We start from the raw sequence: 15,149 nt of genomic DNA, 5'->3' as shown, positions 1-15,149 counted from the left end.
TTAAAATTTTGATGTACTAGCCGATCGTTCTTATACGTACTTGTAGCTCTTACATAAGAATATTGCTCGATTTTTACAAATTTGTATTTATTACCCACACTAATTTAACGATTTTCTCTTTTTTAATAATGGGCTAAATATTAGTGGCATACTAACTCCGTTGGTGCAATATCAGCACAGCTAGAAGTAGGGTAAATTCCATATGTAGGGTTTTACTGATATTTAGCGTCTTGTAGGGACGTAGGGCCACAATGTAGGACATTTTCACTCAACACAATTTGTAATAATTTTTACATTTTGGTGGCTCTAGAGGAGGAAATTAGAAGCCGGCAAGGCTTGATCTTTAACAATGTGTGGTAAACTTTATTCCTGTAGAAAATTTTGTCAATATTTTAATTCTATAGAACATTTTGTCAAAGTTGTATTTCTATAGAAATTTTTTTCAAAATATTATTTCTGTAAAAATTTTTCTCAAAATTTTATTTCTGTGGAATTTTTTCTCAAAAATTTATTTCTATAGAATTTATTGTCAAAATGTTATTTCAATAGAAAAATTTCTCACAAAAATGTGTTTATAGAAACTTTTTCCAAAATTTTATTTTTATAGAGACTTAACAAAAAAAATTACTAATTTGGCTAGAATTCTACTAACTGTGGCAACCGTGGTGGTAATACAAATTTATATTCTAAGTTATATACGTTGCATATTGATGTTTTAAGATAATAAAGTACTTAGAACCATTTTTGTTTTGTAAATTTTTTTAAATTTAACGAAAAATATAGTAGGAAAAATTGTTTGGGAATGTATGGGAAAGTAGGGAACTTTTTTTGTCCTTGTAGGGTAAACAGAACATTTTCCCGGCAACATTGACTATGAGCTATAGTCAGATTGACACAAAGCACCCATAGACATGTACCCCTTAATTTTCTTAAATATGCAACTGCGATTTATCTCCCAGACCTATATGTTACCTCACAAATGCTTATGATTACTAATTCTGTAATGGTGGTTTAGGGTATGATATAGTCGGCCCCGCCCGACTTCTACTTTACTTACTTGTTTAAGAATAATTAAGATAAATATATGCATATTTTAAATTTTATGTTGATTCTATTTTTTTTACAATATTTTCATTTTAAATTTATATAACATAAAGGGGGCGGGTGAGGATAGATTTCCTTAAAAACTAGTCAAGACAATGAAATAAATACAATTACATTTACATACAATAAAATTTGTGTGTGTGTGTTTAATATTTGTTGTTGTTTTTTATTTAGTATATACGTTTTCATTTATTGCTTATGCTAAAAATATTTATTTAAAAGTTTTCGATTCGAATTTTGTTGGTTTTTATTTTTATTTGCATCTCATTCATTTGACAATTAGAAGAGGAGAAAAAATTTGATTCACATTTACAATGGTAGTAGTTACGATGATAACACATCCGTTTACGGCAAATTGGTCTTTTTTTAATAAATGAAAAAAAAAAAAACAAAAAAAAAAATCTTAATAAAATTACGACATCACCCATGGGCTCTAGCTTCTATCGCTTATTTTACAAATCGTTGTCGTCTCAGTCGGTCTGAAGTCGGAAGTATCTTCAATCACAAGGTGTCTCTGGTCCATTGGTATTTCCTATTAAAGTCTCTATGCGAAAATCTCTTGCTGCATTGTGTTTTGTGGTACGTCCTTGTTCATAATCGTAGGACAATAGTGTGGAGGATTTATAGACATTTTGTGAATCTCCTATAGTCGCAGGACCCATTTCCATTCTGGGTGGTGTTGTTGTGGTTGTTATGTGGGTTTTGGGCAAAATCTCTGGGATTTGCTTATCTGGACGGTTATAGTTCGTGTTGAACAGGAGAATACATGAAGAGGCATCCTTCAATTGTTGTTTCACATCTCCATTCGCACTTTCACCTTCACAATCATCTGAATCCCCTTGGACATCTAAACGGTTTGTACTTAAACTTTCTATGGAATCGGATATATGGGAATCCTGTTCATCGGGACTTTCAATATCAATGCGATCTTCATCGGAATCATTTGAATCTTGAGAACTATGGGTGCGGTCGTAAAGTCCTGTGCTGTGGTGTAGATGATGATTCCCGGCCGCCGCCGCCGCTGCTGCTGCACTGAAGCCATTTTCATCACTTCCTGCCGGCAGGTTACCAAAACTATATAATTTCATTTTGTCCAAGTCACCAGTTGCAGTACTCATATCCACAATGGAACGATCTCCAGCCATCATTTGGGAATTTCGGGCAAATGCTTCAAATTTATCTGCCGCCGCATTCCTTGGATACATGGACAAATCGGCATTGGCGAAAAAATTAAATTTCTTATTATCCACTCCTCTTAGAGCCACCGAATCGAAAACTTCAGATGCCGCTGGCGGATGTAACATATCGAAACAATCTCGTGTCGCTCCCGGGAAATTGGGTACATTAAAGTGTACCGGTACCAGGGGTACTGGTTTACGTATCCAAAATGGTGATAATGTCCCAAAAACCGAAGTGAATGGAAATCTTTGTATGGCCGGTGCTCGTTTATAGCGTTTCCTTCTTCTTAGGAAACTGCCATTGTCAAACATATCCTCTGCCAAGGGATCTAAAGTCCAGAAATTGCCTTTGCCCGGATTGCCGGGCTCTCGAGGAACCTTTATGAAACAGTCATTCAAACTGAGATTGTGTCGTATTGAGTTTTGCCAGGCGGGGAATTTGTCTTTGTAATAAGCAAATCTGTAAAAAAAGTAAAAAAGGACATAATTGAGATATATAAGAAAATAAATATTATTTTTTTTTGCGGACAAAAGGCTGTATATGGATTTAGTCAGGATTTCCGAAGGAGTTTCATTTTTTGTTTGAGATTACAAATTAACGCGGTTTTTTCATACTGCAATTGGAAATTTTTTATTTATATTTTTTATTGTATCGACACCACAACTACTAACACGGCTTTGAGAAACTGACCTTATTTCTAAATGATCTGTCCAAAAAACTACCTAACAAAAATCGTATTTAATAAAAAAAAATTGTGAAAATATTATTCCTATAAAAAATATTGTCAAAATGTTCTTTCTATAAAAATTTTTGTTAACATTGCATTTCTAAAGAAATTTTGTCAAAATTTTATTTCTATAGATTTTGTGAAAAATTTTATTCCTATAGAAAATTATGTCAAAAATTTATATAAACGTTTGTTAAAATTTAAGCTCTATCGAAAATTTTGTCAAAATTTTAGTTCTATAGAAAATTTCATCAATGTTTTATTTTTAAAGAAAATTTTGTCAAAATTTTATTTTTATCGAAAATTTCGTCAAAAATTTTATTTCTATCGAAAATTTTGTAAAAATGTTATTTCTACAGAAATTTTTTTTAAAATTTTATTCCTATGGAAAATTTTGTAAAAATTTTATTTCTACTGAAAATTTTGCCAAAATTTTATTTCTATAGAATTTTTGTGAGATTTTATTTCTATAGAAAAGTTTGTCAAAATTTTTTTTTACAGAAATTTTGTTTAAATTTTATTTCTGTAGAAAATTTTGTGAAAATTTTATTTCTATAGAAATTTTGTGAAAATTTTATTTCTATTTTTTTATTTTATTTATTTATAATTTGGGAAAAATTTAATTCTATGTAAACGTTTGTCAAAATTTTAGTTCTATAGAAAATTTCGTCAAAATTTTATTTTTATCGAAAATTCTGCCAAGATGTATTTTTATCGAAAATTTTGCCAAAATTTTATTTTTATCGAAAATTTTGTCAAAATTTTATTCTATGGAAATTTTGTAATTTTTTTTTCTATAGAAAACTTTATTTCTACAAAAAATTTTGTCAAAATTTTATTTCTATAGAAATTTTGTGAAAATTTTATTTCTACTAAAAATTTTTGTAAAAATTTTATTTCTATAAAAAATTTCGTGAAAATTTTATTTCTATAGAAAATTTTTGAATATTTTAGTCTTATAGAAAATTTTGTAAAAAATTATTTCTATTTCAATACTTTAGTTCTATAGAAAATTTCGTCAAAATTTTATTCTATGGAAAATTTTGTAACAATTTTTTTTTATAGAAAATTTTATTTGTACAGAAAATGTTGTCAAAATTTTATTTCTATAGAAATTTTGTGAAAATTTTATTTCTATGGAAAAGTTTGTGAAAATTTTATTTCTATAGAAAATTTTCTGAATATTTTATTCCCATAGAAAATTTTGTCAAAAATTTATTTCTATATAAACGTTTGTCAAAATTATAGCTCTATAGAAAATTTCGTCAAAATTTATTTTTATCGAAAATTTTTATTTTTATTTATCCATAATTTTGTCACAATTTTATTTCTATGGAAAATTTTGTCACAATTTTATTTCGATGGAAAGTTTTATACAAATTTTATTTCTACACAAAATTTTGTCAAAATTTTATTTCTATAGAAATTTTGTGAAAATTTTATTTCCATAGAAAATTTTGTGAAAATTTTATTCCTATAGAAAATTATGTCAAAAATTTATTTCTATATAAACGTTTGTCAAAATTTTACATTTTGGAGTTAAAATAATTGAAATTTATAATCTTTAGATTTAAGATAAAAACACTTCAAATATAGGCTAAGACTTATTTTAAGGAATTCCTAAATTTGGTTTAATTTTTTTTGTTTGAATTAAGAAAACAGTTTTTACATTGAAGTATCTGTAACAAAAAGAGAAGAAAAAATCCATAAATGAGATTTGTATCCCAGCAAAAAAAAAAACGTTGCCAAAAAAGTAATGAAAATGTTTTTATTGGATCCGGAAGTGGCGCAAAATTGACGCAGAGCGGTTAATTTAACATCATAGGACGGAAGTCCTCCATTTCAACAACCGTTGCACTGAATTTGCATCACTTCTTTAGGTGTGATCCGAAATCAATGTTTTGTATTTAAATTAAAAAATTCTGTGATATTTTGTCAAATAAATAATTTTTTATAATTTTTGATGGATTCTAACGCTTGTCTGAAACGTTTGACCTCAAATATTTTAAAAAATTCACTATTTTTTCAGATTGGATTTAGCATTTTTTTCGTCAAAATTTTAATAATTTGTACCATTTTATGAATTCTTACTCTGTTTTTAACCTATTTGAAACAAAAAATAAAATTACCCATTAAAAATATGAAAAAAACATGTTATAAAAAATTGAATTAAAAGAACTTCTTGGGTAGTTACAATATGTTAAAGAACATTATTGGGAGTGCATCTTTTGGAAGTGCTTTTAAAGTTGTGCCTTTGGAAGAACTCCCAAATTTTTTGCTGGGATACTAATTTTAATTTCTGATTTAAATTCCCTAGATTTAAAGCTATATAGTTCGCTAAAAATTGTCTGTTTTTGAAAACAGTCTCATCTTTGGCTCGGAATCAATACCAATGTCCTTAATACGACCATATTTTTCTGAAAATGTAATTCATTCACCATGTGACCTGGCTTTTGCTCCGAGTCGATTAAGAAACTAAGTACAATCTTCTTATTTTAATTACAAAAATCTTCTAAAAGCTCAGCAAAACAAAAAGAGCTTCCAAAAAAGTAGTTTGGATCCCCAACTTGTGATCCGGAACTTGGATCATCTCCAATGAGGTTTACATGGGCTTGTCATAGAACGGACACGTAGTAGATGTCGAAAATACTTACAGAATAATTATATTTTATTTCAAGCTGTTTTTTAAAATTCCTTAAGATGAAAACGTCATATTGCAGAATTTTAGAATTGTTGAATATACCCAGCAAAAAACTTGGAAGCTGTTCTAAAGGCACAATTTTAAAAGCAATTCCAAAAATGTCCCTCCAAAGATGTTCTTTAGTTTAAGTACACAGGAAGTACATATGAAAAGTCCATGTTAAATTCCCTATATTTAAAGCTATATAGTTCCCTAAAAATTGTCTGTTTTTGAAAACCGTCTCATCATCTCGCTTCTGTGCCAATTTTGCACCACTTCCGGACCCAAAACGAAAATTTTCACTACTTGTTTGGCGAAGATTTTTGTTGCTGTGTATTTTTTAAAATTTTTATTCAAACCCAATTCGCAATTTTCAATCTCGAGAAACAGGTATGTTGAAAACGTCTGAATGCAACGCGTTTTCAAATTGTTGAAACTGTGAACATTGTTGTGGCAAAATCGGGATTAACTACAACGTGTGGACATACAAAATACCAACCGCGTTAACTTAGATTTACAATAAGTCCGATTTATTTATTTTTAATTAATTTATTTGCATGTTTATTATATTTATTATAATTATTAATTATACAATTTTTCACAAAATTTGACTTTGTATGTTTCAATATCTGGACTAGAGAATGAAGACGAACATTTTTGGGGGCGGCAGCTGACAATAATTTATTGGCTCCGGGGGTGGCGGGCTAGACGGCTGAACCGATAATAATTTGTCTATTCGCCGGCGGAGAATTATCCATTATAAAGTTATCCGAATGGTAATGAGATTAGTTGTACAACCCATCTTACAATAAAATTTACATTTCATTCCAATTTTTATACCCTTCACCACTACTGTGGTACAGGGTATAATAAGTTTGTGCATTTGTATGTAACGCCAAGAAGGAAAAGTCTGAGACCCATCGTTTAGTATACCGATCGTCTTAGAATTAAATTCTGAGTCGATTTAGCGATGTCCGTCTGTCTGTCTGTCTGTCTGTCTGTCTGTCTGTCTGTCTGTCCGTCTGTCTGTTGATGTATTTTTGTGTGCAAAGTACAGCTCGCAGTTTTAGTCCGATTGTCCTAAAATTTGGTATGGGGTCCTGTTTCGGCTCAAAGACGATCCCTATTGATTTTGGAAAAAATCGGTTCAGATTTAGATATAGCTGCCATATATATTTTTCACCGATCTGGTCATAATTGGCGTGTATATCAACCGATCTTCCTCAAATCCGTACATCCGAATATTTTATGAGTCTCGAAAAACTTGCAAAATATCAGCCAAATCGGTTCAGATTTAGATATAGCTCCCATATATAGCTTTCGCCCGATTTACACTCATATGACCACAGAGGCCAATCTTTTACTCCGATTTAATTGAAATTTTGCACAGGGACAAAAATGGTCAAAATACCAACATTTTCCTTGTTAAATCGCCACTGTTTAGTCGAAAAGTTGTAAAAATGACTCAAATTTTCCTAAACTTCTAATATATATATATATATATATATATATATATATATATATATATATATATATATATATATATATATATATATATATATATATATATATATATATATATATATATATATATATATATATATATATATATATATATATATATATATATATATATATATATATATATATATATATATATATATATATATATATATATATATATATATATATATATATATATATAAAGGGTGATTCTTTTGAGGTTAGGATTTTCATGCATTAGTATTTGACAGATCACGTGGGATTTCAGACATGGTGTCAAAGAGAAAGATGCTCAGTATGCTTTGACATTTCATCATGAATAGACTTACTAACGAGCAACGCTTGCAAATCATTGAATTTTATTACCAAAATCAGTGGCAGAAAATCCGCTTTTTTATCGACAAATTTTGTTCAGCGATGAGGCTCATTTCTGGTTCAATGGCTACGTAAATAAGCAAAATTGCCGCATTTGGAGTGAAGAGCAACCAGAAGCCGTTCAAGAACTGCCCATGCATCCCGAAAAATGCACTGTTTGGTGTGGTTTGTACGCTGGTGGAATCATTGGACCGTATTTTTTCAAAGATGCTGTTGGACGCAACGTTACGGTGAATGGCGATCGCTATCGTTCGATGCTAACAAACTTTTTTTTTGCCAAAAATGGAAGAACTGAATTTGGTTGACATGTGGTTTCAACAAGATGGCGCTACATGCCACACAGCTCGCGATTCTATGGCCATTTTGAGGGAAAACTTCGGAGAACAATTCATCTCAAGAAATGGACCGGTAAGTTGGCCACCAAGATCATGCGATTTGACGCCTTTAGACTATTTTTTGTGGGGCTACGTCAAGTCTAAAGTCTACAGAAATAAGCCAGCAACTATTCCAGCTTTGGAAGACAACATTTCCGAAGAAATTCGGGCTATTCCGGCCGAAATGCTCGAAAAAGTTGCCCAAAATTGGACTTTCCGAATGGACCACCTAAGACGCAGCCGCGGTCAACATTTAAATGAAATTATCTTCAAAAAGTAAATGTCATGGACCAATCTAACGTTTCAAATAAAGAACCGATGAGATTTTGCAAATTTTATGCGTTTTTTTTTAAAAAAAAGTTATCAAGCTCTTAACAAATCACCCTTTATATATATATATATATAGAGCGATAAATCATAAATAAACTTTTGCGAAGTTTCCTTAAAATTGCTTCAGATTTAAATGTTTCCCATATTCTTTTACTAACATTGTGTTCCACCCTAGTGTATTAGCCGACTTAAATTTTGAGTCTATAGATTTTGTAGAAGTCTATCAAATTCTGTCCAGATCGCGTGATATTTAAATGTATGTATTTGGGTCAAACCTTTATATATAGCTCCCAACACATTTGACGGTTTTGATATGGTATCGAAAAATTTGATCTACAAAGTGGTGCAGGGTATAATATAGTCGGCCCCGCCCGACTTTAGACTTTCCTTACTTGTTTGAACTAAATTTTTGCAAAATTATTATAGTAACTTGATACTGTTTGATTTTGGGTGGGAAGTTAAAAATTTTGACAAAAACTACAACAATCAATAATACATTTTTTTCTGATTTTAATCAATGTTTTTTATTTATTGGCGGCTAATTTTGAGTCGATATGTGTCGACATATTCGGCGGCGGCTTCTACAGACAAAAACTGGTCGGCGGCTAAAATCGGCGGTGGCTAAAATCGGCGGCTTCATTCTCTGATCCCCATATACATATATTTAAATCTGATCCGATCTGGGCAAAATTTGTTAGAGTTCTACAAATTTTATAGACATTAAATTTAAGTCAGTTAATGCCCTGGGTTGGAACACAATGTTAGTAAGAGAAATATGGGAAACATTTAAATCTGAATAAATTCTGAGGCAAATTCGCAAAAGTGTATTTATGATTTATCGGTCGATAGATATGTATTAGAAGTATAGGCAAATTTAAGTCATTTTTACAAGTTTTCGACTTGACAGTGGCGAGTTTCCAAGGAAAATGTGGGTATTTTGGCAATTTTTGGCCAAATCGGAAATTGCTATATATGGAAGCTATAACTAAATCTGAACCGATTGACATGCATACACACAAAGAAAACTTCATTAAAAATCAGCCAACGAAAAATTTTCGTTGATATAACGAAATATTTTCATTAATACAATGAAAATATTCGTTAATAGTACGAAACGTTACGTTGATTGGCAGAAAATTCATTATATTAACGAAAAAATCGTTCTATTAATGAATTTGTTTCATTGGCTGACTTTTAACGACACATTTCGTTAACATAAAGAAACTTTTTCTATTAGTGTAGTTTCTATGTTAATTTTACTCCCCGTGCCAAATTTCACGCAAATCAGAGTACAACTTTGGCGTCTGTGGTCATATTCGTCTAAATCGAGCGAAAAATATATATGAGAGCTATTTCTAAATCTCAACCGATTTCAATCAAATTTGGCATACTTGACTATGGTATCATATGTTCTTCTTGTGCAAAATTTCAAGTAAATTAGGCTAAAACACTGACTTCTGATACCATATAAGTGCTATGGGCGAGAGATATATATAAATGTGAGCAATATCTAAATCTGAACCGATTTCTTCCAAAAAGCAATAGGGTTATATTCTGCTCCAAAACAGAAACTTGTGTCAAATTTGAAGTCTGCCTGTGTTCACAGACATACTGACATGGCTATATTCGCTTAGGGATACGATTGCCACAATTGGTAGAATTCTACCAAAAATGGTAGATTTTTTTCTGTTTGGTAGATTGGTAGAATTCATTATGCCTTGGTATATTTTGTCGAATATTCCTCTCAAACCAAGAGGTACAAATTTTATAAATAAAATTTTTGACAAAATTTTCTAAAGAAATGCATTTTTGACAAAATTTTCTATAGAAATAAAACTTTGACAAAATTTTCTATAGGAATAAATTTTTGACAAATTTTTCTATATATATAAAATTTTGACAAAATTTTCTATTGAATAAAATTTTGACAAAAATTTCTATATGAATAAAATTTTGACAAAATTTTCTATAGTAATAAATTTTTGACAAAATTTTCTATAGAAATAAAATTTTGACAAAATTTTCTATTGAATAAAATTTTGACAAAAATTTCTATAGAAATAAAATTTTGACAAAATTTTTTATATGAATAACATTTTCTAAAGAAATAAATTTTCTATAGAAATAAAATTTTAACCAAATTTTCTATAGAAATAAAAATCTTCACAAAATTTTCTATAAAAAAAACATTTTGACAAAATTTTTTATAAAAATAAAATTTTGACAAAATTTTCTATAGAAATAAAATTTTGACAAAATTTTCTACAGAAATAAATTTTTGACGAATTTTTCTATAGAAATAAAAACTTGACAAAATTTTCTATAGAAATAAATTTTTGACAAAATTTTCTATATGAATAAAACTTTGACAAAATTTTCTGTAGAACTAAATTTTTGACCAAATATTCTATATGAAGAAAATGTAAGAAATTTACTATAGAAATAAACTTTTTACAAAATTTTCTATAGAAATAAAATTTTGATTTTGAAATTTTTGAAACTTTTCTATATACATAAAATTTTGACAAAATTTTATATAGAAATAAATTTTTGTCAACATTTTCTATAGAAATAAAATCTTGACAAAATTTTCTATAGAAATAAAGTTTTGACAAAACTTTCTATATGAATAAAATTTTAACAACATTTTGTATAGATATAAATTTTTGACAAAATTTTCTATAGAAATAAAATCTTGACAAATTTTTCTATAGAAATAAATTTTCAACAAAAATTTCTATAGAAATAAAATTTTGACAAAATTTTCTATAGAAATAACATTTTGACAAAATTTTCGATAGAAATAAAATTTTCACAAAATTTTCTAAATGTATAAAATGTTGACAAAAATTTCTATAGAAATACAATTTTGACAAAATTTTTTATATGAATAAAATTTTCTATACGAATAAAATTTTTACAAAATTTTCTAAAGAAATAAATTTTCTATAGAAATAATTTTTAACAAAATTTTCTATAGAAATAAAAATCTTCACAAAATTTTCTATAGAAATAAAATTTTGACAAAATTTTCTAAAGAAATAAATTTTCTATAGAAATAAATTTTTAACAAAATTTTCTATAGAAATAAAAATCTTCACAAAATTTTCTATAGAAATAAAATTTTGACAAAATTTTCTATAGAAATAAAATTTTCACAAAATTTTCTATATTAATAAAATATAGAAATCTATATAAAATTTTCACAAAATTTTCTATATGAATAAAATTTTGACAAAATTTTCTAAATGAATAAAATGTTGACAAAATTTTCTAAATGAATAAAATGTTGACAAAAGTTTCTATATGAATAAAATTTTGATAAAATTTTCTATACGAATAAAATTTTTACAAAATTTTCTATAGAAATAAATTTTGACAAAATTTTTTATAGAAATAAAATTTTCACAAAAATTTCTATAGAAATAAAATTTTGACAAAATTTTCTATATGAATAAAAAAAATGACAAAAGTTTGTATAGAAATAAATTTTTACAAAATTTTCTATAGAAATAAAATTTTCTATATGAATAAAATTTTGACAAAATTTTCTATATGAATAAAATTTTGACAAAATTTTCTATATGAATAAAATTTTTACAAAATTTTCTATAGAAATAAATTTTTAAGAAAATTTTCTATATGAATAAAATTTTGACAAAATTTTTTATATGAATAAAATTTTGAAAAAACTTTCTATAGTAATAAAAATTTTGCAAAATATTTTTTTTTTGTTTTTTTTTTTTGGTAGATTATTTTTGGCTCGAGTGGCAACCACCCTGAACAATATTGCCAAAGGCACCATATCCCAGCAAAAAAAGCGTCGCCAAAAAAGTAATGAATATGTTCTTTTTGGATCCGGAAGTGGTGCAAAATTGACGCAGAAGCGATGAATTTAACATGAGCTTGTTATAGGACAGAAGTCCTCCATTTCAACAGCCGTTGCACTGAATTTGCATCACTTCTTTAGGTGTGATCCGAATTCAATGTTTTGGATGTAAATTAAGAAATTCTGTGATATTTTGTCAAATAAATAATTTTTATACTTTGTCGGAAACGTTTGACCTCAAATATTTTCAAAAATTCACAATTTTTTCAGATTGGATTTTTTTCGACAAAATTTAAATGATTTGTACCATTTTATGAATTCTTACTTTGTTTTTAACCTATTTGAAACAAAAAAGATAAAATTATAAAAAATTGAATTAAAATAACTTCCTAGGTAGTTAAAATAAAGAACATCATTGGAAGTGCATCTTCTGGAAGTGCTTTTAAAGTTGTGCTTTTGAAAGAACTTCCAAATTTTTTTGCTGGGATGTCTACCTACTCTCTAACTTGTAATACCCTGTTCCACAGTGTGGCGCAGGATATAACAATTGAATTATTTAACTTCGTGAGTTATACCAAAAAATATTTTTTTCTGTGCAGAATCCAAAGGCTTTTCGATATGTCTTACATATGTCCCAAAAACAAGAATCGAATCACGGACTAATAATTTTTGTCTTTCTTTCTAAACTTTGTCTTTCTTTCTTTCTAGAAGGAGAATCGTTTCACTCATCGATATTGTACTTCTTATATTTTTGAAGAATCTGCTTCCAAACGAGATAAAAATAAAAAGACGAATCCAAGCTGGCTAGAGCCTGTTACGAAAAAACTACACTGCAGTAAATAGTCTGAGGTAGGGATGAGGGGCTAAGCCCACATCGAACCACACTCGAGCGCTGTGTCACACCATATGTGAAACCGTAACACATTTTAAAAAAATTTGAATGAATGTTACTTTTCCATAGGGACCATGGGAATCAGTTTTGTCACAAAAATATTGTCATATACATAATATCCGAGAAAATGTTTTTTGTTCTTAGTGAAAAATTAACATTATGCTTTTGAGATGATCATGTTCATCATTCCTTGATTTAAATATAGAGACCGACGAACAGACAACGCCAGCCCGATCCCACAATCCAGTGATTAACGATATTCAAATTACAGCGAATAATTAACGAGATTCCTACTGTCCCTATCTACTATCTAGTGAAACCACAGCCAAGTCAACGGGCTTGAAAAAATTAATGGGGAAAGAAGAAACTCTCAAATGTGGGAGGTGTTCACTTAAGAGAGGTTAATATTAATGTTATAATTTAGCAAATATTTCACGACAATTGTCCACTTTTGAGAGTTGTCCGCTTTTCTGAATGTTGGTAAATTTGAGAGATTTCAGTGTAATAAACATTTTTTTGTATTTCTTCCTTGAAACATTTGTTTATTCATGCCCAAACGAAAAACACATATCAAACTAATATTATTTGTCCACAAAAAAAAATAATCATGAAAGTTTGTCTAAAACGTCTGTTTTTAAAATTTCGTTTCACAAAACCAAACAAAAATTATTTGTGCTAACACCAACAAGTGGTTCCGAAAACCGATATTGCCCTGAGAGTGAAACTTACCTTGACATTATAAAATCACAGATGCCGCTTAAAGTTAATTTCTTTTGGGGCGATTGTAGTATAGCCATGGTAATCAAGGCAATATAGGAATACGGCGGCTTAACTAAAGGTGAATTAATTTTATCCGCATCTGTGTCACTGTTATTTGCCGTCGCAGTATTTTCTTCATGTGACGATGATGACGAGGAAGGAGCTGATGAGGGCTGTTGTTGATGATGGTTATGTTGATGTGAAGAATGATGAGGATGATGATGATGCTGATTTGAATTGGCCATCGATATTCCAGAATTGTTCGTTGATGATGATGATGTTGTTAAATTTGAAGAAGATCGGCGTTTTAAATGCTGGACAGGTGCGGGAGACAGAGGCCTATTATGGCTAAGGTGTGATGTAGGAGGACAAGAGTTGAGAACAACTAAATCGGCAGAGGTATGCATAGTATTAAGAGAATATAACAATTGAAATGAATTGAATTTTATTCACTTGAACCATGGATAGTTTTACTTTTCTATGCACTTGGTTTTCAAAATATTTTCTTTTTTCTCTTTGGATTATTTTTTCTTCTAGAGGCTTTTTATGGCCAAGATTTTTATTTATTTTTATTGTAGGAACTTTTTGTGGTTGTTTTATTTTTGTAAAATTTAAAAATTTATATTTTTTTTTTTTGTCAAGGTTTATTGGATAAAATAATTTTCGTTAAAAATTTACATTTTTGTTTTTTTATTGAAAAGAAAATTATTAATTTGTTTCTTTTTTGCACACAATTTATATATAATTTTGTTTACGGGTTATTTAGTTTTCCATTTTTGTTTCCGTTTTCGTTTTTAATTTCCGTTTTTAATGTCTGTCCTTTATGCGCTAAGCTTTAAAGTAACGGTAATTCCAGTTTTCTCTCCTATGAACGCGCCAAAATTGAAATATTTCTTATGTGTTGCGTTTTCACCGTTTTGTCCGGCGTCGGCGGAATTCTTTTTACAAATGCCTGACATAGAATAGAAGATGGTTTGCATCAGCCTAACATCCACCAGCATCAAAAGCTACTCAACACAATAGCGCAATGCCTGGGTAGACACAACAGAGTCCTGTGAAACGGAAACCAACCAGCCAGTCAGCCTCCCAGCCAGCATTAGTGAAAATCTCTTTCTCACTCTACCTACCGTTATGGGTAGAGGGGCGGGAGGGGGGAAAATAAAAATGTTTTTCTTCACAACTCAAACATTTATTTATCCGTAACCGCTGTCGTTTTCATCGCATTTTGTTATCGTTGTCGTTACAGACGCCTCAGCGCCGCTCTCGCATAATCCTCACTGGATGGCTGACTGTTGTTATGTTGTTGTTTTATGACAAAATAACATCATTGAGCATTGAGGCGAGAGCAGCCTTCGAATAACCGGCCACCCTTCTCGCTCACTCTGTTGTCACTCGTT

General features: G+C 29.3%; 1 protein-coding gene across 1 annotated transcript; it reads right to left on the bottom strand.

Annotated features, from left to right (window-relative positions):
* Positions 1-1,171: 1,171 nt before the first annotated feature.
* Positions 1,172-14,742, bottom strand: fd59A (forkhead domain 59A). Its single transcript, XM_075310494.1, has 2 exons — positions 13,723-14,742; positions 1,172-2,742 (listed from the first exon to the last, which is right to left on the bottom strand). Exons 1-2 carry the CDS (start codon positions 14,157-14,159, stop codon positions 1,602-1,604), a joined length of 1,578 nt encoding a protein of 525 aa, XP_075166609.1. The 5' UTR covers positions 14,160-14,742; the 3' UTR covers positions 1,172-1,601.
* Between the last annotated feature and the right edge of the window lie 407 nt (positions 14,743-15,149).

The sequence above is a fragment of the Haematobia irritans genome, chromosome 5, assembly GCF_050003625.1.
Source record: "Haematobia irritans isolate KBUSLIRL chromosome 5, ASM5000362v1, whole genome shotgun sequence".
NCBI classification, from domain to species: domain Eukaryota; kingdom Metazoa; phylum Arthropoda; class Insecta; order Diptera; family Muscidae; genus Haematobia; species Haematobia irritans.
Note: the sequence above shows the minus strand (reverse complement) of the source record. Positions and strands in the feature narration are given on the sequence as shown.

Excerpts from the sequence above, each read along its gene's own strand:
- fd59A (XM_075310494.1), bottom strand. The coding sequence starts at position 14,159 with ATGCATACCTCTGCCGATTTAGTTGTTCTCAACTCTTGTCCTCCTACA. Across the intron at positions 2,743-13,722 it reads TGTGATTTTATAATGTCAAG|ATTTGCTTATTACAAAGACA; the intron begins GTAAGTTTCACT and ends CTTTTTTTACAG.